General features: G+C 52.5%; 10 protein-coding genes and 2 non-coding genes across 12 annotated transcripts; 6 read left to right on the top strand and 6 right to left on the bottom strand.

The window, feature by feature from the left end:
- Window positions 1-362: 362 nt before the first annotated feature.
- QC763_209370 (uncharacterized protein) lies at window positions 363-5,505 on the bottom strand. Its single transcript, XM_062909988.1, has 4 exons — window positions 3,692-5,505; window positions 1,519-3,545; window positions 1,299-1,466; window positions 363-1,240 (listed from the first exon to the last, which is right to left on the bottom strand). Exons 1-4 carry the CDS (start codon window positions 3,925-3,927, stop codon window positions 558-560), a joined length of 3,114 nt encoding a protein of 1,037 aa, XP_062768849.1. The 5' UTR covers window positions 3,928-5,505; the 3' UTR covers window positions 363-557.
- A 237-nt stretch (window positions 5,506-5,742) lies between these two features.
- Window positions 5,743-6,924, top strand: QC763_209365 (uncharacterized protein; the record flags this gene model as incomplete). Its single annotated transcript, XM_062909987.1, has 1 exon — window positions 5,743-6,924. The coding sequence occupies one exon, from the start codon at window positions 5,743-5,745 to the stop codon at window positions 6,922-6,924; it is 1,182 nt and encodes a 393-aa protein (XP_062768848.1).
- Window positions 6,925-7,105: 181 nt separating this feature from the next.
- Window positions 7,106-7,801, top strand: QC763_209360 (uncharacterized protein; the record flags this gene model as incomplete). Its single annotated transcript, XM_062909986.1, has 1 exon — window positions 7,106-7,801. One exon carries the CDS (start codon window positions 7,106-7,108, stop codon window positions 7,799-7,801), a length of 696 nt encoding a protein of 231 aa, XP_062768847.1.
- Window positions 7,802-8,106: 305 nt separating this feature from the next.
- QC763_209350 (uncharacterized protein) lies at window positions 8,107-10,359 on the top strand (the record flags this gene model as incomplete). The annotated part of the gene is made up of 3 exons (XM_062909985.1): window positions 8,107-8,183; window positions 8,259-8,280; window positions 8,383-10,359. Exon 3 carries the CDS (start codon window positions 8,383-8,385, stop codon window positions 10,357-10,359), a length of 1,977 nt encoding a protein of 658 aa, XP_062768846.1. The 5' UTR covers window positions 8,107-8,183; window positions 8,259-8,280.
- A 101-nt stretch (window positions 10,360-10,460) lies between these two features.
- On the bottom strand, window positions 10,461-13,366 carry QC763_209340 (uncharacterized protein). Its single transcript, XM_062909984.1, has 3 exons — window positions 11,601-13,366; window positions 11,266-11,539; window positions 10,461-11,207 (listed from the first exon to the last, which is right to left on the bottom strand). Exons 1-3 carry the CDS (start codon window positions 11,665-11,667, stop codon window positions 10,550-10,552), a joined length of 999 nt encoding a protein of 332 aa, XP_062768845.1. The 5' UTR covers window positions 11,668-13,366; the 3' UTR covers window positions 10,461-10,549.
- A 536-nt stretch (window positions 13,367-13,902) lies between these two features.
- On the top strand, window positions 13,903-16,859 carry QC763_209330 (uncharacterized protein; the record flags this gene model as incomplete). Its single annotated transcript, XM_062909983.1, has 3 exons — window positions 13,903-14,137; window positions 14,272-14,688; window positions 14,738-16,859. The coding sequence occupies 3 exons, from the start codon at window positions 13,903-13,905 to the stop codon at window positions 16,699-16,701; spliced, it is 2,616 nt and encodes an 871-aa protein (XP_062768844.1). The 3' UTR covers window positions 16,702-16,859.
- A 927-nt stretch (window positions 16,860-17,786) lies between these two features.
- On the bottom strand, window positions 17,787-18,404 carry QC763_209325 (uncharacterized protein; the record flags this gene model as incomplete). The annotated part of the gene is made up of 1 exon (XM_062909982.1): window positions 17,787-18,404. One exon carries the CDS (start codon window positions 18,402-18,404, stop codon window positions 17,787-17,789), a length of 618 nt encoding a protein of 205 aa, XP_062768843.1.
- A 918-nt stretch (window positions 18,405-19,322) lies between these two features.
- QC763_209320 (uncharacterized protein) lies at window positions 19,323-21,047 on the top strand (the record flags this gene model as incomplete). The annotated part of the gene is made up of 1 exon (XM_062909981.1): window positions 19,323-21,047. One exon carries the CDS (start codon window positions 19,323-19,325, stop codon window positions 21,045-21,047), a length of 1,725 nt encoding a protein of 574 aa, XP_062768842.1.
- A 498-nt stretch (window positions 21,048-21,545) lies between these two features.
- Window positions 21,546-21,619, bottom strand: QC763_0040050. Its single transcript has one exon. It is a non-coding gene; the product is annotated as a tRNA-Val (tRNA).
- A 2,527-nt stretch (window positions 21,620-24,146) lies between these two features.
- Window positions 24,147-24,690, top strand: QC763_209315 (uncharacterized protein; the record flags this gene model as incomplete). Its single annotated transcript, XM_062909980.1, has 2 exons — window positions 24,147-24,242; window positions 24,343-24,690. 2 exons carry the CDS (start codon window positions 24,147-24,149, stop codon window positions 24,688-24,690), a joined length of 444 nt encoding a protein of 147 aa, XP_062768841.1.
- A 1,135-nt stretch (window positions 24,691-25,825) lies between these two features.
- Window positions 25,826-27,740, bottom strand: STE24 (zinc metalloprotease; the record flags this gene model as incomplete). Its single annotated transcript, XM_062909979.1, has 3 exons — window positions 25,826-26,681; window positions 26,735-27,664; window positions 27,726-27,740. 3 exons carry the CDS (start codon window positions 27,738-27,740, stop codon window positions 26,241-26,243), a joined length of 1,386 nt encoding a protein of 461 aa, XP_062768840.1. The 3' UTR covers window positions 25,826-26,240.
- On the bottom strand, window positions 25,836-25,907 carry QC763_0040030. Its single transcript has one exon. It is a non-coding gene; the product is annotated as a tRNA-Glu (tRNA).
- Window positions 27,741-27,988: the final 248 nt, after the last annotated feature.

Below are 27,988 nucleotides of genomic sequence, written 5' to 3'. Positions count from 1 at the left end.
GGAAAATCCCTAGAGTGTTTGTCGCTAGGTAGGTAAAGGGGACGCTTGGCTTGCATGTTGGAAGCAGGTTTTGGGGTTGGATTTGTGTGGTTGCCAAGAGGGTCTTGGGAGGTTTAGTAAAGGTAGTAAGCCAGAAACTTGTCGGAGTTGCTGAGATTGATTTGATGATCGAATATTCGAAAAGACGGTCTGCAACAAATTGAAGGTGAGGCTGAGAGATGTGATGTGATGTGACATGTCCCAAAGGTTTCATGGTGATCCTTGCTTTGGGTGGTTAGAGTCAACAGAACAAAAACCGGGAGATTGGATAGGTTGGTTGTTGAGCGTCAAGTGAGCCAAAAAAAAATATACGTCTGCCAATGTCAGGATCGGTCAATGTTGGAGAGGTTGGTGATCTGTTTACAAACTTGCATGTTTGATGTATTCAAAAGTACCAGGAAGTATAGTATATATACCTGGATCACAAGATATCCTAATGTACGGGCAAAGACTAAAATAAATATATACACGATGAAACCAAAAAAACGTCAACCCAACAAACACCCTGATCACTTGCTCTAAGCAGCTTGGTAAATACTCAGACGGTTACCAGCACCGCAGAACTGCGATCCGTTACCCGCGCAAGTCATGGAGCACTCTGCCGCAGGCGCCTCGATCGAGCCAACACCAAAAGAGTTACCGCAGAAGCACTCCCTAGCGTACTCGGTACCAAAGTAAGTGTAGCCAGCGCAAAAGTCAGCGCAAGACTCGAGAGTCATGGTGTCAGCGGCGTATGTCTCGGCAGCCAAGGCGCGTCCTGGGCTTCCCTCTGTTCTGCACTGGTAAAAGGTCCAATTGCCAACGGTCTCTGGCTGGGAAGGGGCAGCTGGGGCTTCGACATCCTCCTGGACGTACAGCTCGAGTCTGTTGGGGCCTCCGCAGTACTGGAACTCGTTGCCGGCGCAGGTCATGGAGCAGTCGCCCTGGGCGGCCTCAGTGGAGGTCGAGTGAAGCGTGTTCCCGCAGAAACACTCGGCGCTGTACTGGGTGGCCATGTACTTGTAACCAGAGCAATAGCCGGCACAGAACTCGAGGGTCATCTCGGAGTCATAAGTGCTCTTGCCGGTGAGGGCGCGGGAGCCAGTGCCCTCGGTGTAGCAGCCGGCGTAACTATAGGGAGAGACGGTAGGCACCCGGGAAAGTGTTCCTGTGGGGGCAGCAGAAGTGGTAGACGTGGCAGTGGCAGTGGCCGTGGTCGTAACTAGATAAGATGTTAGGAAATTGTTGGTCCAAAATTCGGAAAAGGCGATCTGTCTAACCTTCGACAGGAGGTACACCGGTGGTTGAGGTAGACGCAGTCTCCAGGATGTATAGTTCCAATCTGTTGCCAGCACCGCAGTAGGAGAAGGGATCGCCGGCGCAAGTCATGCTGCAATCCGCATCAGGGGCAGGGGCGCTATTACCATTGATGGTGTTTCCGCAGAAGCCTATTGTGTGTCAGTGATATCTCTACAGATTGATCTCGTCTGGAAAACTTACATTCACGAGAGTACTGAGTGCCGAAATACGTGAAGCCGCTGCAGAAAGCAGCACAAGACTCAAGAGTCATGTCATCAGAAGCATAGCTGTTCCCCGACAAGGCGCGACCGGCAGAGGCCTCAGTCTGGCATCCAACACGCACATAAGCACCAACAGTGGGCTTGATGCTCAAGGTGGCAGTTGGCGTGGGGGTAGCAGACGTGCTGCGAGTGGCCGTGGTAGAGTAGAGCTGGATTCTGTTGCCAGCACCGCAGAAGGCACTGGGATCGCCACCGCAGGGCATGTTGCACTCGGCTTCAGGAGCCTCGGAGCTGCTGGAGTGAAGGCTGTTTCCGCAGTAGCACTCACGGCCATACTCAGTACCCCAGAGATCGAAACCAGTGCAGTTGGCGGCGCAGGATTCAAGAGTCATCTCATCGTAGGCAAAAGACGCACCGCCAAGAGCGCGGATGCCACCAGCGCCTTCGGTCCAGCAGTCAACAAAGTTGTAGCCACCAACGCTGGGTCTGATGCTAGGGGTGGGAACACCGGTGCTGCTGGTAGTCGTGGTTGTGACGACGCTGCTAGAGACCGAGGTCGAGGTGCTGGAAGCAGTGGCGGAGCTGGTGGTGCTCACGGGCTCAGTAACGTTACCGCAGGCAAGGGTGCCTGTAAAGCTGCCACATGTACCGCCAAAGATGCTGGCCTTGTTGAAGTCATCGGTGTGCTCGCCAGCAGTGATGCTGATTCTGGCATTGTAGCTGCGGCCGCCGGGGATGGTGTAGCTGGCCGAGTAGAAAGTGTAGGGACCGATACAGTCACCCTCGGTCATTTGAACAGTAGCTGTATTGATGGCAGGGACTGGGTTGCCGCTATTACCGGTACGGGGCGTCTGATACTCGATATCGAGGTTCACTGGAACACCGACGACATCGTTGCGAACAACGGCCGCAACAGTGAGTTGGCCTGATGTCTGCAACAGGCAGCTCTGAGTCTTTTGCAAGACAACGGCATCCGACAAGGGATAGGTGTTTCCATTGTTATCAAATGTTTGGCTGGAGCCATCATTGCGGTTGATGGTGATCGTGAAGGAAGAGATACCCGACGATGTAGGGATGGTGGCCTCAATGGGAAAGAAAGCAAATGTGTCATCGAAACCATTGGCAATACCCTGGAGAGTAGCGGTCGTGGAGCAGGATGACAAAGAGCCACAGCTGTTGCCACCGTTCCGGTCCTTCCACGTCAAGACCAAGTTGGTGACAGTGCTACCCGGAATCTCGGTGGTCCGGACACGGATCTTTCCAGTGAGGAGGAAGCTGGCACCACCAGACTGAAGGGTAAGCTGCATATCCTGCGGCTTGACGGTGTAAGGAGCGATAGGTGGAGTCAAGGTCACAGTGGAGGGCACCACGTCGATCATCTTCTGCAAAACAGTCTGGCAGATGCTTTGGAAAGCACTTGGCGAAGTCATCGTGCTGATGGTCGCGTTTCCGTCACTGTTGAAGACCTTGAAATCGGAATGGCGGTTGATGGCAATAGCTGGACCGACTACAAGGGGGTTGGTGGTGTTGCCAGACACATACTCGGTGGCAATTCTGTTGTCGAAGGTGGCCTTGGACGTATCAAAGGGAATATTTGACACGCCGGCGGGAATGATGTTGGGGAACTCGGTCCTGTGAACTCCTCCGAGCGTATGACCACAGGCCACGACTTGAATCATCTCAGTTTGGGAGAAGCCCATGCGGTCGAACTGCGATACGAAACTGCCAACTGAGTTCTCTGGTTGGGGAACACCAGAGGAGCCGGCCGTCAGCGCATCCTTGCGTCCCAATCTCAGTGGAATGACTGGTCCTCCGCAGGCGCGAACAGCGGCATACGCTCCGGCCGCGATCAAATCTGCAAGACTTGACCGGCTGGACAAGTATGTCGCGTAGAACTGGAGTGTGGTGTTGTGTCCTGGGCCCGTGTTTTCAGAGCTTCTGAGCTCGAATTGCAACGAGCCGTCGAGACCGCCCCGGTCGAAAAACCTGTTGTGGGTAGCCATGTCACTGTCGTCTGTATCAGCATTTGTTCTCAAGTTGGATGCTCATCCCACTTCCAGTTCTCCAAAAAACCACCCCCTCCATCTTCAAACTCATGAAACCCTTCTCTCGCCCTTCTCAAAGACCGTCCTCGCAAAGAAAAAGTCACATACTGAAAAGCAACGCGCAGCCACTCGCTAGCTGTCACCCTCCCGGGCCCAGCGGCCTCATTATCACAAGGCGTGATGTTATCACTGAACAGACTCCCGTCCATGCCCTGAAGCTGGAAAACAATCTCCTCCATCTGATCGGTAGGTGCGGGCCATGTCGGATCCGCCCTGCCGGTTCCCGCTCCCGCTGCCAGGAGCAGGCCGGCAAGGATAGAGCCCTTGCTGGTTCTGGTTCTCATTGTGTCTCGGTTCTCTGGTTGCGATCTTGTCTAAAACATTAGATATTATGACGGAAATGTCGAGTCTATATAGCGAGGGTTGTACGATGTGTGAGATCTCGTCTCGGATTCGAGCGAGTGAGCGAGTGAATGATATGGCGGAAAGCGAACGTATGTAAGATCGGACAACAGCAGACGACAATGCCCGAGAAGAAGTAAGACTGAACGTCTCTTCTGTCGCACAAACGGGGTGTTCAAGAAAGAGAAGAAGAAGAACAGGAGTCGACCCACAGGCCGATGTGAGCGGCAGCGGCGTTCTTCATATCGGTTTTTTTTTTCTCTTCCGTCGACGAGCTGAGAGAGGAGATTGGGAGTGAGGCCTGCATGAACCTTGTGACCCCCTGGCGAATGCGGATCCCGCATCTCACCCAAGCCTCGACCTCTGCCTTATCCTATCCGGCCCCCCCTGTTCGCTTCCCACGTTCGTATTATTGGGGACAGGGGTGCTTGTTCGTCTGAATCCCAGGGTCCAAGAGCTGCCAAGAGGGGCTTGCTTGCCGAAAGGAGTCGATGTGATTGGCTGGGCTCATCTCGAATCACTCCATCACCGCCAATCCACACCATCAGTGCTTCCAGCCGCACTGGATGCCCGGAATAACGCTCGCACTGCACTCACTGCAGTGACCAGCAAGCACCTTACCTCCCACATTGGGAAGCCCCAAGAGCCAGCATCAGATGGGAATTATTGTGTATGGGGATGGGCATTCGATTTCGCCCCGAGATGATTGGGCTGCAGACAGGTGACTGGCATGATGGCCTCCTGTCCAAGCTGTCACTATTGAACGCCAACCAAGAGCCTAGAACGCTTGGGGTCTAATCCGAGCCACGTTGATGGGACAGTGGGGACCTGAATCTTTTGATGTTGGTCGGTCAGAGCGGTATCTTTGCATTTCCATTTTTGGGATTTTCATCGACTTCTCCAACCTGCCTCCAGTGCCGAAGTCCGAGGCGTCCATTTCTGAGGAATTGGGCCGGTAATATTGACGTTGAGGAGTTCGTCAGCAAAAAGAAAGATGCGGGAATGGGGATGCAAGAAGGCGTTGTTTGGCGCCATCTGCTCCTACCCGTGTGCTCGTCTGGGCCCTTCGGAAGACAACCCTTGTCGTGGTTCGTGGTGGTGGAAAGGAGGTTTGCGGAGGGGGTGTGGAGGTGGCTGCTCTGATTTCCGTCGATTCGTTCAGTTTGGTTATGCCGAACTGTTGTGGTTGCATCTACGATCCCAAAGCCTCCAACTCATCGCATTCCAGGTGGTTCAGGTCGATCTTCATGTTCTTCAGCTGAAGTGAAACTTGAAAGATCTCGATTGTTCTGGCCTCCGGGTGAAGATGGATCTATTTTTGATGATCTTCTCGATTTTCGTTGGAATGTTCTTGGCACGGGCCATCGTGTCCAGCTGCCGGGTCCCGAAACCCTGGCTGGAAATCATCGTGCCGTGCCGTCATGTGGAAGGGAAACTTGCCGAGCCCCACCATAACCAACGTTGCTGCATCCAAACACCAACATCGACAGTAGTGGTAACGTTCTGTGGAGATATTTTGCTGATCCTTTTATGCTGCGTGGGTAAGTTGTTTGTGAGCGGCGCAGCTGTCTGTAGATAGCGACCAAGTAAAGAGTGCAGGGAACCGTTCACTTGATTGGAGCCGAAAGCGGCGAGAAAAGGCACCATTGGTTTGGGTATTGGACTTGCGTCTATTCCTTTTCTTCCAGCCTAAACCAGTATCACCACCTTTCATACCTGACCTTACTGTTGAGTCCTGTCAGGATTACCAGGTAAACATGAGCTCTCTGAACACGGAAAGCACCTCGGGCCTCTGCGATTCCTGTCGTGGTGTATCACCATTTACAGTCTCATCCATACGCACAACAGCCACCGGTCAGCAACTCGGCTACCGCCACCGAACCTATCAAGACCTGGAGCAATCTTCAAGTCTCTGTCCGCTTTGCAAGTTAATACTTGACGAGCTAATCAAAGCCTCGCATCCCACCATCAAGCTGAAGAAAGGGAGGGTACACCAGGTACTGCTGTCTTCAGACAAATACCACAGTGTAGAACACACAAGACGTGAGCTCTGTGTAATAACAGTTCTCGTAACTAATTCCAACGCCCGAGCTTTTTTGCATGCTTGGGCAGATCCGTCAAGTGATGCAGCTCTATCTGGGGATATTGCCGGCCACGCTCTTCATCCAGCACCAAACTCCCCTGGAGCTTTCCGCCAAATCCAGACATGGCTCGAAACCTGTCTGAGAAGCCATACAGAGTGCAACTCTGTGCCCTTGGCGGATGCAGACACATCATCCACAACCCGCTTTCCCACCAGGCTGTTGGACGTCGGGACTAACAACACCCCCTTTGTCAAAGTGACGGATCGTCAGAATGCACTGGAACGATATGCGGCGTTGAGCTACTGCTGGGGTCCAGCAGCCACACAACTTCGTACCCTCAAGTCGAACTTGGCTGAACACACCACCACGGGAATAAACATATCCGCCATGCCAGCCACCCTCCGCGATGCCGTCATCGCAACGAGGAATCTCGGCCTCCGCTACCTCTGGATTGACGCCCTTTGTATCATCCAGGATGATAGCCCCGACTGGCTGCGAGAGGCACCCCAAATGGGCCTCATCTACCAAAACGCCCACCTTACCATTGCCGCGACGGGTTCTAGCTCGTCCACCGGCGGTTTGTTTCACCCTCGAGACACCACCACAAATCAGTCCGTTGTTGAGCTCTCTTACCTACCACCGGGATGTACAAAGCCCCGAACATTCTTCGTGGGACCACATACCCCATTCTTTGACAAAGTCGTCACCGCGAGCGTATGGAACAGCAGGGGCTGGGTCCTCCAGGAACGAAATCTGAGCCGGAGAATTGTCCTGTTTTCTGTCGGACAGCTGTTCTTTGAGTGTATCCGGCATAGTGTTGCTGAGGATGGTCTTGTCTTGGCAGCAGTGAGATGAACCACCGTCCCCCTTTCCCTTGATGCATGTAACTGACTGGCGACCGCAGCATCAAGAAAAACGTCTCGGCAGCAGCGCCTCCGTTTCCCACGGTCCCGCCTGGGCGTGGTGCGCCATTGTTCAGAATTACACCGCGTGTGATCTTACCTATGGGGAGGATAAGTTATTTGCTGTTGAGGGTATGATTGCCAATGTCAAGGCTAGGGATCTGAGGAATAGTATTTCGTTTTGCGCAGGGGTGGCTGTTGGCGGTCCGGGGAGTGACATGCTTGCGGTGAATATGATGTGGCGTGCGGATGGGAATCGGGCGATGGAGGAAGTGAAGTTGAGGGAGAAGACCAAGTGGACGCGGCGAGCACCTAGTTGGTCTTGGGCTTCGTTGGACGGACCGGTGGCGTGGGAGCCGTTTGTTCCGGAGGGGAGGGTGGAATGTTGTGTGGAGATTGAAGGGGGTGTGCCGTCTGGAGTGATGCCTGATGATCAAATGGTTAGAGAGGCGAGGCTGTTATTGAGGGGCCTGACTGTGGAGGTGGTGAGATCTTCTGGTGAGAGGTTGGGGGATGTGGGTTGTGATATCCATGCTTATGTGATCGATTTTGAGAAGCATTCTGCGTGCTATGCTCTGTTGGGTGGTGATGTCGAGGAGGTTCTTGGTTGGGGGGTGTTCGATCGAGGGGATAGGGTTGCTGGCCCTTTTATGGCGGTTGTTGTGTCCCGGAATGTGGACGAAGAGGATGAGCAGAAGCAGTCTCTGAATGTGCTGTTGGTTAAGCAAAATTCTGCTGAGCTTGGGGATCTATACGTCCGGGTTGGCATGGGCGAGTTAACAAAGTTTGTGAATTGTAAGTTTAAAAAGAGGGAGCTGATTATTGCGTAGGTATTTCTCGACGTTGGCTGCCCATGTTAAGAATCGGCTCTGGGGGAACTGGCTGGGAAGGCAAGAAGGGAGTGGGGAGTAGGAGAAAGTAGTTTGATGGACATGCTTCCGTTCATAATAGCAAATTCTAGCCATCACTATCACATACGACCATACCTGGCAGAAAACTCGGGATCCCGTCCGCTCTCCCCTAGATAAGCTGCCAAGGGCCAGACTAGTACTCAGGTGGGTGACCACTGGGGAATCCCTGGTGTTGTATGTTTTTGGCTCTTTTTTTCACCTTTTCTATCTGCTGCCATCCAATTGGAAGTATCGCGATGCTTTTTTGGTGCTGAAGACTACAAAAAGGGGTGTTGTTGGTGATTTTGACCGGTTGTAATTGGTGGGTGAGAACTATCCCCAAGACAAGCATTCAAGCACCGGTTTAGCTATGGGATGGCTGATGAATGCCAAGTAGTGCAATAGCCTAAACAACAGGTATACGTCATGAAACCCCTCTTGAAGCCAAAAGAAGCCTTGTGTAATGCCATGCGAATCATGAGAAATACCCTTCAGAACAATTCGCTAACTTGTCAATGAACATGTTTTCCTATACGCCCCTCGACCACGACCGACACGAGATTCGCCTTCTCACTTTCAACTTTGTCAACCCACCCCTTAGCCATGAGAATCTAGGCGACTCACCCTCCATAAACCTCAGCTTGAGCCACGCGTTCCTCGATGCCGAACTTGCACCAGTCTACAATGCCCTCTCCTACGTTTGGGGCGACGCAAATGACACCCGGCCCATCATCCTCGACGGTCATGTTTTCCAAGTCACCAAAAACCTCTTCACGGCCCTCACCCAGCTTCACGCCTCCCAGGTGAGGGCGCGGATATGGATCGACGCCATCTGTATCAACCAGTCCGACAACGACGAAAAGGCCGTGCAGGTTCGGCTCATGAGCTCGGTGTACTCTCTTGCAAAGAATGTGCTGATCTGGCTCGGGCCCGAGCCGGACGGGGGCGCGTTCCAGACAATCAGGTCACTGGCGGCTATGTACCGGGACTCGACCAATGAAGGGTACATCAATATTGAGACCATCACTGACCGGGAGGACCTCCAATTCGAGGAGCGAATGGCCCGCTTGGGAGAGGAGGTGGTAGAGCTCGCCGACAGTGGTGGTGATGAAGATGGTCGACTCGACTTTGAAGCTCTGTGGAAATTATTCTTCGACCGGCCGTGGTGGCATCGCGTGTGGGTCGTTCAGGAGGTTGTGCTCGCCAAGGCGGCGATGGTTCTCTGTGGGGATGAATTCGTGCTCTGGGAAGACGTCAAAGACATCTGGTTTGTCTTGCTGGCGGTGTCGCACCGAGTACTGCGCATCGGGGACGACAAATATTCTAACCTGGCCAATGCCGTGAACATCATCATCGGGATCTTTGGCCATCTCGAGGCGGCGAGTACGAATTACGAGGCCAGCCTGATCAATGCCCAGGAACGAGGCGTAGGAGAGGCCGGACTTTCCCTTTTCGAGGCTCTGGAGGTGACCTTCCAGTCCAACACGGTTGCCGCTACCGACGAGAGGGACATGATATACGGCATCCTGGGGATGGTGCAACCCGAGGATCGCTGCAAAATCCCGGTTGATTACTCAAGCACCAACACCATGGAAAGAGTGTCTTTCGACGTGAGCAAGGTCTTGCTGATGAAGTACGGCCCAAACATTTTAAGCAGCTACCAAAGGCTGTTCAGCGTCAAGCATCACCCTGCTGCGATCCCATCATGGGTCATTGACCGGACATCTGCGTTCCGCACCGCCCTTGCAGTCAAAGTCGAGGATCGGCATCCTATAAACAACCTATACCACGCCACCAAGGGGACGAGTTGGGAGGAATGGTCAGCAAGATCCGAAATCGGTCAGGCTTCGTATGGGGAACCGCGCATTTCTCTTCCCGGGCGGATAGTTGGCCGAGTTGTCAACGTTGGGAAGACCTTGGTCGACATGACTGTCCAGAAGTATTCGGCAGAGTGGTACGCAGTTGTGACAAAATGGCTGTTTGAACTCATCGATATGCTCGAGACGTACCGAGCTTCTCTCGCAGGTAACTCGGAATTTCTAACCTCGACTCTTGAGAATGTCTGGCGGGTTCCCGTTCTCGACTCTGACGTGGACGGGACGGCCCGAGCGGACGATGGCCTTTGGAGAGAAGTATTTCTCGCCGGGTTTGAAACCTTGACATTGACAGGCAAGAAACAGTCTTGGTCCGATGTAGATGACGAGGAGCAAACAGAGCTACCCAATGACCTATTCATGTATCTCGGTGCTTGCAAGGTCCAAAGACAGCGTTCGTTTGTTGACAATACGGGAAGGCCGGGGACCACGCTGCAGGACGTCCAGGTCGGTGACCAAGTTGTGATATTCCCCGGTGCGCATGTGCCGTTTGTTATCAGGCCTGTGACGCAGAAGGGAGGAGATGTTGTGCATCATATGGTTGGGGCAGCTTACGTTTACAGTATAATGGACGGCGAGGCGATGGAGGATGATTTGGAGTTTCAAGATATATGGCTGGCATAGATATCCTGAGACGGACCACCACATATTTGATCACCCCACATTAAACCATCCATCGTCACACAGCATGAAACATGGCACCCAGACCCAAGGACCCGGTTCAGTTCCCCGAGACTGCAAGTCTTCGAATATTATCATGATTCATATCCAAGATCATAGGGTATTATACACGCACTCCCTCGCCACCCGATATTTACGCCTCACCACTCAGCTCCAAGTTCTTGGCCAACACCTTGTCCTCCTTCACCCACTCGTTCACAATCTTCGCAAGCTCCGCATCACTGATGGGCGTGCTACGGGCCTTGAAAGGCTGTTCCGTCGGCGCACAGCCGGTGAACCTCTGGAAATACCAGCCATGCACATCCATGTTGAAGTCTCCCGTCCCACCATTGCACTGGATGTTGGCATGCCCCTCGCAGACCTGGACCTCATCAAGAGTCACAACACCATCGGCTCCCTCATCAAACCAGTACTCAGGGCTAGTGTGTCTGTAGTTGAAGATGATGGGCGGGAGACGGGCAATCGGGTCGTTGGCGTGGGTGAGGCGGTACTCGCTACCAGCCCCAGCAGTTACGAACTTGGCAAACGCATTGTTTCCCACGCGGGGAGAGCCAAAGGTGATGAGATCAACGGGGATCTTGAGGCTCCTGCGGATGTCGGCAGCGGCGATGGTGCCGACGGCGGCGCCGAGGGAGTAACCGGTGACGGTGACCTTGAAGGTCGGGTGGGCCTGTCTGGCGGCAGTGACCGCGGCCATGGCACGGCTCTTGACTTCGGCCCAGGAGGCGAGGAAGCCGGTGTGGACGAGGCAGCCAAAGGCGTAGTCGCAAGGGACTTGGACAAAGATGAAGCTGCTTGGGTGTTAGATGATCTGATGTTGGTACACAGAGACAAGTGGAAAAGACGTACTCTGCCACCCAGTTTCTGATGGAAACGGTGCCCCTGAAGGTCAAGACAATCTCCTTGGCTACGGGGTCAACAGAGACAAAGCCTCGAGTATCCAAGATGGTGCCGGTGAAGGAAGGTGAGTGGACGGTAACATTGCGCGATGTCAGGGTGTTGCACTGGCCCTCAAGACAGGCGACCTGGGTGCCGGCAGGCTGGCCCTCGGTCATGCAAAACGCAGCAGCCTGATACTCGGCAAAGACTTTGAACCTAGCCAGCTCAGCAGCGGTGGGAACACCTATCAGGAGTTGGTCAGGACAGCTCACTGAATTGTATGTGTGGATGCATGATTGACTCACTCCGCTTCTGGGGCACCGCAAGGGCAAGGGCAGCCACGGATAGGCTGGTAAACAGGGAGGCCTTCATGATGCTTGGAATCTAAAGGAAGGTTGATAGGGCCAAGAATACAAAAGAGAGACAGAGGCCTGGGATGGTTGGGACGAATTGCTGGGGTAATACCACGATGCGCCCTGCTGTTATATACTATTCATACAACAACAATGCCAACCCTCCCGGGCAGGGGGGAATACATCCTGAGAAGGGGGGGCTGTCTCATTGCCCCCCACAAGGGTTCGCATCACGCAAGGGGGTTAGAATAAGCACAAGATAGCCGAGTAAGACTAGCGATAAGTTCAGGAACGGTGGTGATCAATATCCGTCTCTCTGCCCCGCCGTGCTCACCGAAAAGGGAGGGCAACGCCGGCTACAGGCTAGAATCGGTGGTGGGGAGATGGCCGTTTGAACCGTGGAACTTCCCATCCAGGTGAGCCCCCTACCAAATCACGATATGGCAAGCGGAGAACAAGAGGATTTGTAATCGATAGTACTGGTAGTTTTCTCCAGAATATCCATACACATGTTCCATGAAGCAATATTCGACGGCGATCATGGAGGAAAACAGGCGAGATGCCGTGAACCACGAATGAGCCATGATCGGGAACGTGTTACGCTGCGACCCAGTTTAGCATTGAGGACTGGCCGCGGGAATGGAAATCGCCAAGGAACTGGAAGGCAAGAAGAATGGTTGAAGAACAAATTAATTTCTGCGTACCCGCGTCCACCTGCACGCGATATGCGGGCTGTGCCATGCTCCCCGTGTGGTTTCATGCCCTGAATAGCGTCATGGCGACCGTGCGCACTGAAGATATTCAGGAACCGATAGGGCGCTTAAACGGCGACGGCTCGCTGAGCCCAGGCCTTGCTGCCGCACAGACCGTCCGTCTTGCGTTACATGGGATGGTTGGCGACTCCGGCGAGGCGATAACAGACGACGAGGTGCTTTCCAAAAGACAACTGCCAAAACAAAAGACAAGAGAAGGAGATGCAGCGAGAGTTGTTGGCTCTTGTTTTACGAGTCCCTGTGAGGAATAGTTCCATCTTCTAGGGGGGGCTGTGTGGGGGAAGGTTTCCGACAAGAGCCAAGACCCCGCCGAAGACATCGCTTGCAGAGAAAAGGACAGGAGGAAAACACCTGCCATTCTGCGCCCCGTGTTCTTGGGAGCATCTTCACACATCTTCACCCCAAACCACGCCAAAACATCCCAAAGAAAACAGACCAAGTCATGCGGACCCTCAGACACACAGACCTACCTGGCCAAGCATCGCTTACCACAGCCGACTGCTTCGGGAGAATTCACTCGCTCGACGGATTAATCCGCCTCGACGTTGCATCGCGCCCATCCGAACAATCTGAATCGTCTCTGGCTCACCTTGGTACCCCACGATACGCGGACCGTGGGACATGGTCATATACGCGGGAGCATATCAACAAGAAGCACATGCTTATGATCTGATCACCCACCTGGAGTTTCTGGCCGGGGCTCTTCCCCAAACCTGCCTTGTTGGACCTGCAGATGGCAACCACCTGATCCGGAGATGCGACTCTCCCGCCTTTAACGGGCCTTTTGACGACGTCACTCCCGCAGGACGGCGGGCCGGGCAAGGTTCCCCGCCTCAGTCTTGCTCCAGTTCAGCTACCTCCCCCATACTTCATGCTACCTGACGTTACCCTACGATGCCGGTGAGGGTGGAAAATGAGTGCCCAAGACAATATTTCAGCAAAGAGGGATGTTCAGGAACCGATTATGCAGGCCTCGAGAAGGATGTGATCATCAATGTGATGCCTGCTGCTTAGCTGCTCCTATGAGGCTGATCTCTGGGTCGCGATGGCTACGCGGACGAATGAGAGTGCTCCAACGCGTCGACGATTCCCTGATCGAGAGAAAGACGGTCACACCGTAATCTCAAAGCGGGTTATGTCCGCTTGTATTGACCATCATTATTTGGTTCAGCCTCCACCATGCTGCAGAGTGTTTCCTTGGATGCCATGTGTTTGTGGCGCCCAATACCCCCATCTTGGACGACTGACCTTGGGGAAGGTAACGTCAAAGAGGAGTCGTCCGAGACATGAAGTGCATTAATAACCACCAGGTCGGGAGGCGCGCCGGCCAGCTTGCTCTGTTTTGCCAACCCCGCAAGCTTGCATCTGTCGTTTCGGTTCAAGCCTCCTAGGTTCAGGTCCCAGAACCCGGAGCTTGGAATACGTGCGCTGTCTGTGCTCGATATCCCGTCGCGAGGGCTTCACCGGCGCAGATACTCAACATGGCATACCGCTCATTAGTCTTGGGCGCCTTCGCCTCCACCTCTCTTGCCGCCAGCGTCGTGACGCCTCGAGATCCTGTTCCGCCTGGATTCGTCGCTGCCCCATACTATCCAGCGCCTCATGGAGGATGGGTCGCTTCGTGGGAAGAGGCTTACAGCAAGGCCGAAGCCTTGGTCTCGCAGATGACCTTGGCTGAAAAGACCAACATCACCTCAGGCATTGGCATCTTTATGGGTGAGTTATTAACCAGACATGGCTTATATAAAAGCACAAGAGACTGACTGACATGTGAATAGGGTCAGTGCCACCACCCTAATGAGACGTTTTTCTGATTTTGACTAACACATGATATGCTAGTCCATGCGTAGGAAATACTGGAAGCGCAGAAAGATTGGGGTTCCCGCGCATGTGTCTTCAGGACTCTGCGTTGGGTGTGTCGTCGGCTGACAACGTCACTGCGTTCCCTGCTGGCATCACCACTGGTGCAACGTTTGACAAGAAGCTGATCTATGCTCGTGGTGTTGCTATTGGTGAAGAGCATCGCGGCAAGGGCACAAATGTCTATCTGGGTCCTTCCGTAGGCCCTCTTGGGCGGAAGCCTTTGGGTGGCCGCAACTGGGAGGGCTTTGGATCTGACCCAGTTCTTCAAGCCAAGGCTGCTGCCCTGACGATCAAGGGCGTTCAGGAACAAGGCATCATTGCTACTATCAAGCATCTGATCGGCAACGAGCAGGAGATGTATAGAATGTACAACCCCTTCCAGCCTGGATATAGCGCCAATATTGGTGAGTGGACTCTTGCTCTTTGACGGACTAAAAGGCTGACTCCCAGCAGATGATCGGACTCTGCACGAGCTCTACCTGTGGCCTTTTGCCGAATCCGTCCATGCCGGTGTTGGATCGGCAATGACAGCTTACAATGCTGTAAACGGGTCTGCTTGCTCTCAGCACAGCTATCTCATCAACGGTATTTTGAAGGATGAGCTTGGATTCCAGGGCTTCGTCATGTCTGACTGGCTGTCCCACATCTCCGGAGTCGACTCCGCGTTGGCAGGTCTCGACATGAACATGCCAGGTGACACCAACATTCCCCTATTTGGTTTCAGCAACTGGCACTATGAGCTCAGCAGATCGGTTCTCAACGGGTCTGTGCCTCTTGACAGACTGAACGACATGGTCACCAGAATCGTCGCGACATGGTACAAGTTCGGTCAGGATAGGGACCACCCAAGGCCTAACTTCTCGTCAAACACCCGTGACCGTGACGGTCTGCTTTATCCTGCAGCTCTCTTCTCCCCCAAGGGTCAGGTGAACTGGTTTGTCAATGTTCAGGCTGATCATTATTTGATCGCCAGAGAGGTCGCCCAGGATGCCATCACCCTTCTCAAGAACAATGGGAGCTTCCTTCCTCTGACGACTTCGCAGTCTCTCCATGTCTTCGGTACTGCTGCCCAAGTCAACCCCGATGGGCCCAACGCTTGCATGAACCGCGCCTGCAACAAAGGAACACTTGGCATGGGCTGGGGTTCTGGTGTTGCCGATTATCCTTACTTGGATGACCCGATCTCGGCTATCAGGAAGCGGGTTCCCGACGTCAAGTTCTTTAACACCGACGGCTTCCCTTGGTTCCACCCTACACCGTCGCCCGATGACGTTGCCATCGTGTTCATCACCTCCGATGCTGGAGAGAACTCGTTCACTGTTGAGGGCAACAACGGTGATCGCAACAGTGCCAAGCTGGCTGCGTGGCATAACGGTGACGAGCTGGTCAGAAAGACTGCCGAGAAGTACAACAACGTGATTGTGGTAGCTCAAACCGTCGGCCCTCTCGATCTCGAATCCTGGATCGACAATCCTCGCGTCAAGGGCGTCCTGTTTCAGCACCTTCCCGGTCAAGAAGCGGGCGAGTCGTTGGCCAACATTCTCTTTGGCGATGTCTCCCCCAGCGGTCACCTTCCCTACTCCATCACCAAGCGCGCCAATGACTTCCCCGACAGCATCGCCAACCTCCGTGGCTTTGCCTTTGGTCAGGTCCAGGACACGTACAGCGAGGGCCTGTACATTGACTACCGCTGGCTCAACAAGGAGAAGATCAGGCCTCGCTTTGCTTTTGGCCACGGTCTCAGCTACACCAACTTCTCGTTTGATGCCACCATCGAGTCTGTCACTCCACTGTCTCTGGTTCCTCCTGCCCGTGCCCCCAAGGGCTCAACGCCGGTGTACTCGACCGAAATCCCCCCCGCCTCGGAGGCGTACTGGCCGGAAGGGTTCAACAGGATCTGGCGGTACCTCTACTCCTGGCTCAACAAGAACGACGCGGATAACGCCTACGCTGTTGGTATCGCCGGGGTGAAGAAGTATAACTATCCCGCTGGGTATAGCACCGCCCAGAAGCCCGGTCCCGCAGCCGGTGGCGGGGAGGGGGGTAACCCTGCGCTTTGGGATATTGCTTTCCGTGTCCCAGTTACGGTCAAGAACACTGGGGATACGTTCTCGGGACGGGCTTCGGTGCAGGCTTATGTTCAGTATCCTGAGGGGATCCCGTATGATACGCCTGTTGTGCAGCTGAGGGACTTTGAGAAGACGAGGGTTTTGGCTCCGGGGGAGGAGGAGACGGTGACGGTTGAGCTGACGAGGAAGGACTTGAGCGTGTGGGACACGGAGCTGCAGAACTGGGTTGTGCCGGGGGTTGGGGGGAAGAGGTATACGGTTTGGATTGGGGAGGCGAGCGATAGGTTGTTTACGGCTTGTTATACGGATACGGGGGTTTGTGAGGGGGGGAGGGTGCCGCCTGTTTAAGTGGGAGTGAGAGGAGATGGACATTTTTGTGCTGTGGGCGGGAACTAAGCATAGTATACTTTTACAAACCATTTGCATACTTGCATAATTTTACCTGCTAGAAAACCTTTGTCCGTAAGGTATCTTACCTATATACCTATCCACACGCATATGCACTTTGCAAACTCCATCGCCAGACCAGGTTGAGAATGGGTGTCCTGAAATACAGGTCGCAATATCCTTGATCTCGTAGACTTCTTGTTTTGACTTCACCGAGATATTGTTTCAGCACATGGTCGTGTGGTCAAGTGGGTAGGGAAAAGAGTCTAGTAGGATAAAAGTCATGATAGCACCCATTGCACATATAGCGAGACACAAAGATTTTATCGGAAATGAAAAGTTCTCTGAAGCGTGGTTCAAACTTTGAAATAGGCCTTTCGGCAGATGTCTATTTGTGAGGAGTTTTGATGATGGTTTGTTTCTGTTTGAGGGTGATGTTCTTTTCCTTTTCTTTTTCTCTCTCTTTTTTTTTCTCTCTTTTTTTCTCTTTCTCTTCACCTTTTTTCCTTTTCTTTTCTTTTATCTGTCTCACACTCTGTCACTAGTACTTGTGTGACTTGTTTCTAAGGTCTTTAGGAATCTCCCGAAATGTTTGATAATATGAAAGTTAAGAAATAAAGAAGTATGTTCACAGTGTACGGATTCCTTGTACTGTACCTAAAGCGAAATAAGAACTGAGAGGTACGTTCAAGTATCAAAAGCGAAGGCTCATCTCAGTCACTAAATCCAGAAACGTGGTGTTGCACAAAAGTCCAGTGAAAGTTGGAAGAGGGCCTAAGAGCGCCCCTGATATGCAGATATCTATCCAAATATTTAAGAGTATCCAGTAAGCTACCTAATCTAGTTAACCCAACTTGTATGGTGCCAGCCATTATAATCCCACCACTACCAGACTCGTATCTAGAACCATACTACCATCCCGTCTATCCCAAATTCAAAAAAGCAAAAACAAAATGCTACCGCCCAACTCCAAAGACTGCCACCCATTTCTCGCCACTGCTTCGTTAAGCCATTACCATTGCCAAGGTAGGAGGATAACAAGCTGCTTATCTGTGCTGCTGCTCAAACCGAACCTTGTACCGTTCGCAGTAGGCGATATTCAGCGCCCGCGCCACAGCCGGGCACTTGGGCTGCTTCTCGCCAACCGTGCACAGCGCGATGCTCTCGCCTTGGGCAGGCGAGGTCTTATGGCGACCCCAGACGGCCAGCTTCATGCGGCTGTGCGCGTTGTCGCGATCCGGGGTGACATACTGGAGGTTCCTGCTGACGATGCCCCTGGCGTACGATGATGTCTCGAAGAGGAACTCGGCGCCATCCTCGGCATGGAGCTGCAGGTTGGTGTTGCGGTTGGTACCCCCCGTAGTGGCGTGGAACCAGGCGGGAGCGGCGCGGGCGCCGTTCATCATCTCCGTGTGCTTGGTCCCCCGGGGGATGGTAGACAAGAAGATGACGCCGCCTTTGGTGGAGGGGAGGAAGAGGGCGGCGACGAGGCAGGACTCCCCGCGGGTGTAGGCGCCGGGTTGGGCCTGGACCCACTTCCAGTGGTCTTCGGCGATTTCGAGGAGGTCGGTCCACATGATGTCGCGGTAGTCCGTCTTGGAGACGATGGTCTTGGTCCAGGTGGCGTTGTTGCCGCTGTCGTGTCTGATCATCGAGTTGGCCATATTGAAGAAAGGGGGGGTGGGGCTATTGATGGAAGAAAGTAGTGTTTAGAGAGTGAGGGTGATGGCTTCTCGTTTAGCGATGGGAGCGAAAAATGATAATGAGAACCTGTTGGCGAAGATCGTTGATTCTCGGCTAGCGAGAATGATGATGAGAGAGGGATTGACAAAGAAGATGCTGTGTTGAGTGAGTAGTGATGAGGATAGAAGCTGTGATATGCAGTCTGCCTCTTGAGTTCTTATACTGCTGAACGCGGTACTAGAGTTGGGAATATCTTCATGATAGACCTTGGTAGTTGTTTTTAGACCTCGACACCTCAAACACTAGTTCATAACAAACGGGTTGGACGGCGGCGTAAGGCCATTGCCGCAGACATGGAAGTGGCCATCAGGCCGTCCCGTCACGAGAGTCTCTAATACAGCACCTAGATTACGAATCGATAGCGGCAGCCAGACGATGTGAGACATTGTCCTGCCTTTGTGCGGTACTTCAGTTGGCCGAGCAGGTCTAGGGCTGAATCTAGCAAGCAGTGTTACTAGGGCGTATGTTACACACGATGCGGTCGCTGAAGCCCGATATGTCTATTTGTAGACGTTGATGAAACTCAACGTATCCATCGCATCCCACCGTAACGTTGGTGTTGACGTCGCGGCACACCGACCCTGAACACGATGGCCGGATTCCGCAATATGGTCGCTTACTGGCTCAGTAGTCGCTACCTTACCTTGCCCCACCTTTAGCACTGCCATGAGTGGCTCAACTGGCAACCCAAAACCAATGACAACTCTTTGCCGCCTGCGCCAGCTAGGCTAGGTACACTTTCCTCCCAACACCTCCCTTTCTTCATATTCTGACCGTCCCTTACCTGAGCCTACGCCGGACCGCTTTCGCATACCAACCAACAGCAATATTATCACAGCATGGATTGCACTCCCCCGTTTTTGCGACTGTCTCCTGACATACGCCGTCAGATCTATGAATGGGTTGGTTTGGCAGACTATCACCCGCACTTTTTCAGGTTGAACGGCCAGGAAACAGAATTCTTTGGCTTATTGATTTCCTGCAAAATCATCTACCAGGAAGCATCTACTTTGCTGTACTCGAGGAACAGGTTCATCATCCGCTACACCAGCCCTCACTCCCTTGCGCCTTTGAGATCTCTTACATCCCGGTCCTTGGCGTCTTTAACCTCACTCAGGGTCATTCTGAATGAGGCTTCGTGCCATCAACCTGAAGACGGCAACCACTCATACTGCTGCCATTTGCTACGTGTATACCCTTACGATGGCCAGACCTACTGCTCCCACGCCCATGGCGGCCTGCATCAAGCCCCGGCCACTCTTTCGGTCTCATCTACGAAGGATATGCTTGCCGAGTGGATGGACGCGGCTACTTACATGTCGGCTCATGTCAACCCCCGAGCTCTGGAAATAAAGCTCGTTTGTGACGTTCAGGATGACGATGAGGAGGCAGCTCAACTGGCAGTGGCGCCCCTAAAGCTCCTATCGCCATTGGCCAACTGCCACGTTCGACTCTGCCGGAAGACAAACAGCCAGCTTCAACAGATTGCCGATGCCGCCGTCAAACACGCTCGTGGCATCACCCAGACGGCACCCGATGCGCTCGCTAAGCCGTGCCTGTCCTCTTCGACGGCGCCATTAGCCAGTCACTTGCTCAAGCTTCCACAAGAGCTTCGTCTCCGCATACTCGAGTATACTGACCTCGTTACCCCGTGGAACGAGGTCACATGGAGTAGGCAAGGTCGAACTTCCAGGAAATATTCCTTGTGCCGCGTCGGGTGCGAGTACGGCGCATCGTGCCCTCCTGAAGTACACAACGGATGCCAGTTCGTCGAATGCTGGACCATTGGTTGCTTTTGCCGTCTTCAGCATTCCGCCGCTTCGGATTCTTGCCGGTGCTGGGCGGCCCCAACCGACTTGTTTCTCATCTGCCGCACCCTCTACCTCGACGCCCAGGTGGTTTTCTTCTCACAGAACCGCTTCGTCGTGCACGACTACGACTCCTCCTCCCCATCGGACGTGCCAAACCACGAGGAGCTGTCGCCTCGCCAGTACCCGTTCGATCGCTTTGCAGTGAGCGAGTTTCTCCGCGACGTCGTTCCCCAGGGTTGCCTCGACATGCTCCGCTCTCTCGAAGTAGTCTTCCCACCGTATAACTGGGAAGTCTGGCCTCAGGACGACTCGCCCGCACAGAAGGACTGGCTCGCTACCGTCGATTGGGCCAAGGACAAGCTCAACCTGCGCGGGCTGACGCTCCGCGTAGTGATGGCCGATGTGAGCGACTGGGGCGCGCCGGACGACCGGGTTGACATGACGGCGGAGCAGGACCGCGCCATTATAAAAGCATACCATCGTATCATCACACCCCTTCGACTCTGGGGTCAGCCGAACTCCTCCTCTGACACGGTTTTGGCCAGGTTTTGCGCCAACTTGGTCGAACCAAGCAAACACACTTACTCGATTGAGGACCCATTTTGGGAGGAGGAGAGGTCGAGGGTGTTTGAGGATCAGTTGAAGGAGAAGGTTGAGCGGTTGGTGAGGGGAGATGAGCTGTGGGAGGAACAGTCTGGTCTTCCGGAGCCTCCTAGAGGGCTCTGGAAGTATGCGTTTCGCAGGGATGCTTAGGCAGCTAGCTGGATACAAGGCCTTGCATTTGTTGCTTGATCGCGAAGCACACGAGTGCTTGGATCATTTCCAGGATTGGGCAGAATTCTGGGATTCGTGTGCCGTTCAACTCGACTTCGCTGGGTAGAAACGGTCTTGGTGGACATAACGAGATTTGGGACACCGCTGGCAGGCGAATTATTTCACCAAACAACCGCAGAAAGGTTCTGTAGGCGGGATGATAATTTACCTAGTCATATGATAAAAACGCCCTAGGATGCAACGGTAGATTTATGTGTCCTTAAACCTAGTGAGGCTACTGGGATAAGCTAGACAGCAATGCAAATAGTTCTGCGCCTAGGTTTATTATGTTACTGTTTGGCAGGTTGTGGGAATTGGGATTCAGAGGCTTCAGGGGCTCCGTGGCTGAAAACTGAAGTATCTTGGTAACCTCCAACATCGAGTTTAGTTTAACCTATGTATATACTATTTTCTCACATTGGCAGCATCAAAGTACGAGGTTTCGTGGTGTAGTTGGTTATCACGTCAGTCTAACACACTGAAGGTCTCCAGTTCGAGCCTGGACGAAATCAAAAGCTTGATATTTTGCTTGTCCCCCCACTCTCCCAGCAGGCATCATCGTTTTTTTTGAACACCAGCGCCCTTCCAGCCTCCACTAAGATAGAATGTACTGTGTAGTGACAGCGGATATGTAAGAGAGGTACAGCATATTGCTCATGCTATCAGGAACCATGTAAATCTTGTACGCATGGAGAGGTTGACCAGCGCAAAAACACCATCCCGTGCTACACCAAGCGTATAATCCCATCCTTTAGCCTCCTTATCCGTGAAGTCTTATAATACATCAGACCCTCGACATGACATTCTCCTATTAGCTTATAGTGATAGTCTCGTTCATTGAGTTGCTGCTCATCACCCTGGCGTTGCTGTTACTGCCCAGCCTTTCCGTTTCTTCTCCCGGGTTGATGTCGAGGACTTCGCGCTCAAAGGGGGAGAACTACTGGTTAGGTGTAGTTTTGGGGAGCGTAGCTCCGGCTTTTAATAGGGTAATCTGGTGTTGCTCACCACCTACTGCTGGTGTGATGACCGCCATTCCCATCGCTACTCCCTGCACTGCTTTCGCTATTACCAAGTCGTTAAATGACCTTGACAGTCCCTTCCCAGCGGTGCGAGAGAGAAGAGAAAGAGTCTAGATAAGAATATAATTTGGGGGCTGGTGATGGACAAAATAGCGGAGGGGAGAAGGAGGGGGCTGATTGATAGTGGCTAGGAGAGGAGATTTTGGGCGATGGAGAGGGAGGTGGTCAGCAGGCCGGCTGTGAAGGAGATTAGAATTATCCGGAGGGATCGGGAATACAAGAGAAGGGTTGAATGTGGTGGGAAATGGTTGGGAAGAGCACGGTGGGGGGAGTGCGGAAATTGATGGTGTTTTAGCTGCGCTGGGAAAAAAAGAATCAGTAACGGGTGCAAGATGGAAATTACGAGCACTCCATGAGGGCGACGAGTTGCGAGACTGTTCGGTAGACATGGTGGCGGTTGATGCGAGAGTAAGCAGAGCGACTCTCGCTGACAGGATGGACTGTCCAGACTATGGTATACACACCACCTCTCGCAACCAACTTCCAACAGCTGCCTACGCACTCATTTGGTAACTGGAATGGTCAAATGGTTCAGCGGGTAAGACGTAGGCAGCCCGGATCAGGCAACGAACAATGCCCCTTGAAAACAAGGCTCCGTGGACACCTGAATTCGATTCCTCAGCAAGGCCCTGTCTTTCGAGATGGCCTTCAAGGAATTCGACCCCCCCTTTCGACCGCCCCCCCCCATTACGAAGAAAACCCTACCGAGGGTTTCGTAGCTGGCCACCTCTACGGAGTTGGCCAGCGAGCTTTTGCCTTTTTTTCTCGTTTTTTTCTCGCAAGGCTCAGGTCAATCGCCTCTTAATACGTTAGATACAACAGACAAACACAACATGGACTGCTTGCTCATCTCGCGTGTAAGGTGAGATCTGGATGTTGTTCCTGAATAGGGAATCTTCTGCCAGGTGATGTAAAGACAATAGAATAGGTTTGCTGTGCCGTTTGAGGGCAGGAGAATAGATCGGTTAGTTTGTCGTATTGGATCAAGATGTGGATGATTGGTATGCATCGCCAACACGTCTGTCTTGTCCAATTAGATAACGAAAAAGTCCTACCACAACTTTTGCATTCAGGAAGAGTGACATATTATATGTTGATCATCAAATTGCCGTGTGCGATGAACCCTGTAATTCTATATGCTTCGTGAGGGTGTTGTAGGGATTGGTCGGGCGAACTATGAAAGACGATAGGATATTTAGAGGAGCTGAAATGACAGTTGATTCGACATGGATACATTGTTCAAAGTCTCATAATAGTTGTTTGCAGTACTGAATAGTTGCTTGCAGTACTGAATTGAAAACGGTGGTGATAACGACGGGCCCAAAGAAATATCGGCAGTCATGAGGTTTGAAAGACAGCTCAACACGGCCGGAGATCAGTTTGCTCCTGCCGAATGGCCATGACTGCAGCAAGCAGTTCTTTCCCTGACCTCCGGCGATTGCCCTCTTGATTTGATTTTCAAACTGACTGACTCACACCTTCCCCAACTTCATCACTTCAAAAGCACAACCTCCCAACCATTACTCAACCTTCAAACCTCTTCCTAGCATCAACTCGCAACCCCGGTATTTAAGAAAAGGAATTCAGAATGGCGACTGTTGAGCCCCAAACCAGCGAAGAGGATGTCGACTGGCTCTGGGGTTGCTGAGCGGATGAGGAATGGTTCATTGAAGAAGTCATCAAACCATACACCCGGCCGAATATCAAGCTGGTTGATGTCGACGTCCCTTTCCTACGCATAGTAGAAGATATATTTGAACTGCAAGGCGCTCAAGTGGATTTCAAACCTCAGCTCTCCCCCCCTGGCACCACGTTCTTCGATGTAAAACGGCTTTTTCGGCTGCTTTCAGCCCCAAACCCTCCACGAGGTGAAGATGTTTTCTCGGTCCAGGAACTGGATGAGCGATACAACCTGGTTAAAGAGGTTTAAGCCCGGCTCTCTTTCTTTTGCGCCGAGCCAATGGAGCTCGATGACGAGGCGTTTGCTGCTATGCTGGCCGTCACCCCACTGGCTACGCTGAACAAGTTGGCGAAAGAGACAATTTCAGATGAGGAGGTACTTAAATGATGTGGCAGACTACGGGAAATCAGGCCCTTGATCCGAATGTGTAGGTTGAGGTGGAGTAGAAACAGTATTGACATACAGTCACTAACAGTCAATGCTGCCTCTAGCTTTTGAAGGACTAGAAGCTCTCGAGGACTATGAGACGGATCATCCGCCCCGTAGCAGCACCGAAAACCCGTGTCTAATTAAGGGGACGGTATCAGAGATGTACCGCACTGAGATCGGTCACATCATTTCTCCTCCAGTCAACCGTGACCTTGGGAAGACCAAGGAATTTCTCCAGTGCTTGGAGCAAGCATGGCCTTTGCTCTTTGATTCCGCCATCGACATCAACTCCAGCAAGGATCTTTTTCGCCCTTCTGGCTCATCGGAAGTCAAAGAGAAATTTATCGACAATGAAAGCTGGAATCAGATCTGCCTGGATCTCACTGTCAAATGACTATGGAGGCACGCCCGCTTCGGCCTCAAATATCTTAATCCTGACAGCAAAGCACTCGACAAGGAGGGGTCGGAACCCAGCTCCAGCTTCATTGGATCAACACGAGCTATTTCTTTCTCGAAGATAGTCCACTGCTGTGAGACGTGACTAGAGAAGATATTGCTAACCGCTGCAAATGTTTAGTCAAACCAAGACAAGGCGTCGAGTTGAATCACCCGCAATTAGGGAAGCTTTTTCTCACACCGATATCGACTGGAACTGTGATCAAAATCCCGGAGGTTGCAGATTATGACACCAAAATGAAGATGCGGCTCGCTTTTGACATTGTTTGGGTAGCGTATCGGGTTGCGGCTCTGGCCGGGACTGATGCGCAGCTTACGCGCGAGTGGTGGGAGGCAGTGGTGGCAAAACATGTTGACGATTCGGAGGAGGGTAGAATGCGTATATAGAGATGGGTCAAGATGAAGTACAGGGGGCAAGGCTGACGATGGAGGTACGGACCCAGCTTTCGAGTGGAAATGACTGTAAGATGTTGACCATCTTGGATTATGAGGCAAGGAAATAAGACATACTGTAAGTAAAAAATTGGTGTAAAATCACACAAACGATGTACTGGTATCTGGGGCTAGATAAGAGAACTCATTCGAGACGCTGGGCAGCTGTACCTATATCCGTAGTATCTCTTGTAGTTGGACTATCTTTACCACCCTGTCAGTGCTTGCTTAAACTTTTTTTGGCCTGTGACAAGTTTGTTGTTACGAATCATCATGGTCTTGGATGAGCGTTGATCAGATGATGTTACCAACGAGTGATGATCCCCCGAAACTGAAGTTGCTTCCGGATACCTATACCATTTTCGCTTTATATCACAGACTTCTTGCCAATTGTGTCTGCCATTCCCTTCTTCCCCAGGAGTGACATTTTACAGTAGGCCTGCACCTTCCTGACCCCGTTCCATGTTACCCGCCCTTCTTCTTCCTTCCTGCCCACCTTCCTGCCCACCTGCCATCCTTCCTGCCCTTCTTCCTACCCAAATCCCTCCCCATCTCCCTCCCTCCTTCCTCCACACATCCCCCATGCCTTACAAACATCTCCTCCGTCAGCACCTTCCAACAAACAGCAAACAGCTCCATGACCGGGCAACAACCTCTCTGGTGTATCGGTTAACATAGCGGATTCTCATTCCGTTGCGCTGGGTTCGACTCCCAGGAGGGGTGGTTTCTTTTTATCCGATTCGAATTCTTCTTTATCCAGAACACTTACTTGTAATGGGAGGTTGTGTAGGATGTAAGTCATGGTGTTGTATCGAGGTTGGTATAGGTAGGGTTAGGGTTGTTGAGATAAAAAACGCTGGCGGGTGTTGGCTCTTTGTGCTACAGAATGCTGCCATCTCTGCTCACAACTCGTGAACAGACTGAACTAGAAACATCAGATCACTCTTCCCTGTATCATCTTTCTACTTAAATATCAATGAATCATGACGCACAAATATCAATCCTCTATAATGGATTACCGTCCACCTCTTCCTACTAATTTTCTTATTCACCCCCTCAAAGCTCATCCCTCCCAGTGGTAACAGCCGTGTCCTCCTTCTTCTCCTCCCCAACCGTCTCCTTAACAACCACCTTCTCGGTAGGCTGCCAGTTCAACGCTTTCAACCTCTCCGAAAGGATAGGATGAGAGAAGTGATAGGCGGCGAAAGCCCAATCAGCGTCCATGGTGCTCAAGTTCTGGATCTGCAGCTTAATGAGAGAAGAAGCCAGCTCAGCATTGTACCCCAGATTGTTGGCAAAGGCGTCGGCTTGGAACTCGAAGCGGCGGCTGAGGATGTTCATGAGGAACTTGATGACATTGTCGGCGGGGCCGAGGATGTCGCTGAAGAGGAGAAAGCCGACGATGATGGGGTGCTGGGCGTGGAAGCCAAAATCGGCGTAAAGGGAGTTGTTGTTTACGAAGACGGAGAAGAGGGCAAAGATGTAGAAGAAGTGAGCCTGGTTGGGGGGTTAATACAGTGGTGCGAGGAGTGACGAGGTGAGAGACATACCTGAGAAATACCAAACAGCTTGGTGGTGTGGCCCAAGCTCCAGTGACCAAGTTCGTGGGCGAGAACAGCAACGACCTCCTCGGTCTCGCTCTTCTCAATCAGAGTGTCGTAGATAACAATGTGCTTCTTCCAGGGGAGACCAAAAAAATAGGCGTTGCTGTGAGCGCTGCGCTTGCTGCCATCAATGACGTGGAGTTCGTGAAGAGGGAACTTGAGCTTCTTGGCGAGGTCCTCAACGTCGGTCTTGAGCTTGCCTTCCTCCAGGGGAGAAAGTTTGTTGAACAGTGGCAGGATAGCAATGGGGTAAATCGTAATCATGAAGACCTGAAGACCAGCGCCGAACATCCAGAGGTAATAGAAGAACTGGCTGCCAGTCTTCTTAATGATGGCGAGGAAACCGGCAAGAATGGGAGGAGTCAAAACCACAGCCAACAGGTTGGACTTGATCATATCCGTGACGAAGAGCTTCGGGGTCTGCTTGTTGAATCCAAACTTCTCCTCCAGAACAAATGTCTGGTAGATGTTGGACGGGAGCGAGACGACTTGGTGGATGAAGATGAAGGCCAGAATGAACACGATAGATTGCGAGATTTCGCCGGTGAACCGAGTGGGTGCGAAGCGAAGGAGTAGGTTGCCAGACCATGACCAGAGCTTGGGGAGAATATCGAAGTGGTAGAATGCGAAGTTTTGGATTTGACCATAGAGACCGTTGATCAGAGAGAACTTGGCCTTGGCGCGTCCATAGGCCTGGCTCTTGTCGAAAACCTCTTGTGTGACTTCATGCTGGAGAACGGCGGGGGGCTTGGTCTTGGTCAAGACACGATACTGGCGAATACCGAGGACACCTTCGAACAGGAATTGGGCAACAGAGAACCCGATAATTAGCTTCTTCCAGGGGAATAGCGGACGGTCGAGAAACCGCGCGAGGCGCTACAGTTGGATCCATGTTAGCTGGGGAGGATTGAACGGGAAGAATGCGCTTAGTGCATACCTGTAGAATATCCATCGTCGCGGAGAGGCTGCGACAATGAGAGCTGTCGCAGACTCAGGAGACGATTTAGCGAGGGACGGATTGAGGGGTTGTAAGATGGACAAAGTCCTTTGCTGCCTTGTCGTTCGCGTCAGAGAACAAACTGTCCTTGTAGCGCATGCGCCCCTTGCTGCAGGAGCTTCAGTAATCAGCCAAGCTAGGCTTACCTCATAGCTGGTTGTGGACTATGATTGGCTATAAATCTCCGATGGCCCTACTGCAAC

Source organism: Podospora pseudopauciseta, assembly GCF_035222475.1.
Source record: "Podospora pseudopauciseta strain CBS 411.78 chromosome 2 map unlocalized CBS411.78m_2, whole genome shotgun sequence".
Classification (NCBI taxonomy): Eukaryota; Fungi; Ascomycota; class Sordariomycetes; order Sordariales; family Podosporaceae; genus Podospora; species Podospora pseudopauciseta.
This window is presented reverse-complemented; position numbering and strand designations above follow the sequence as displayed.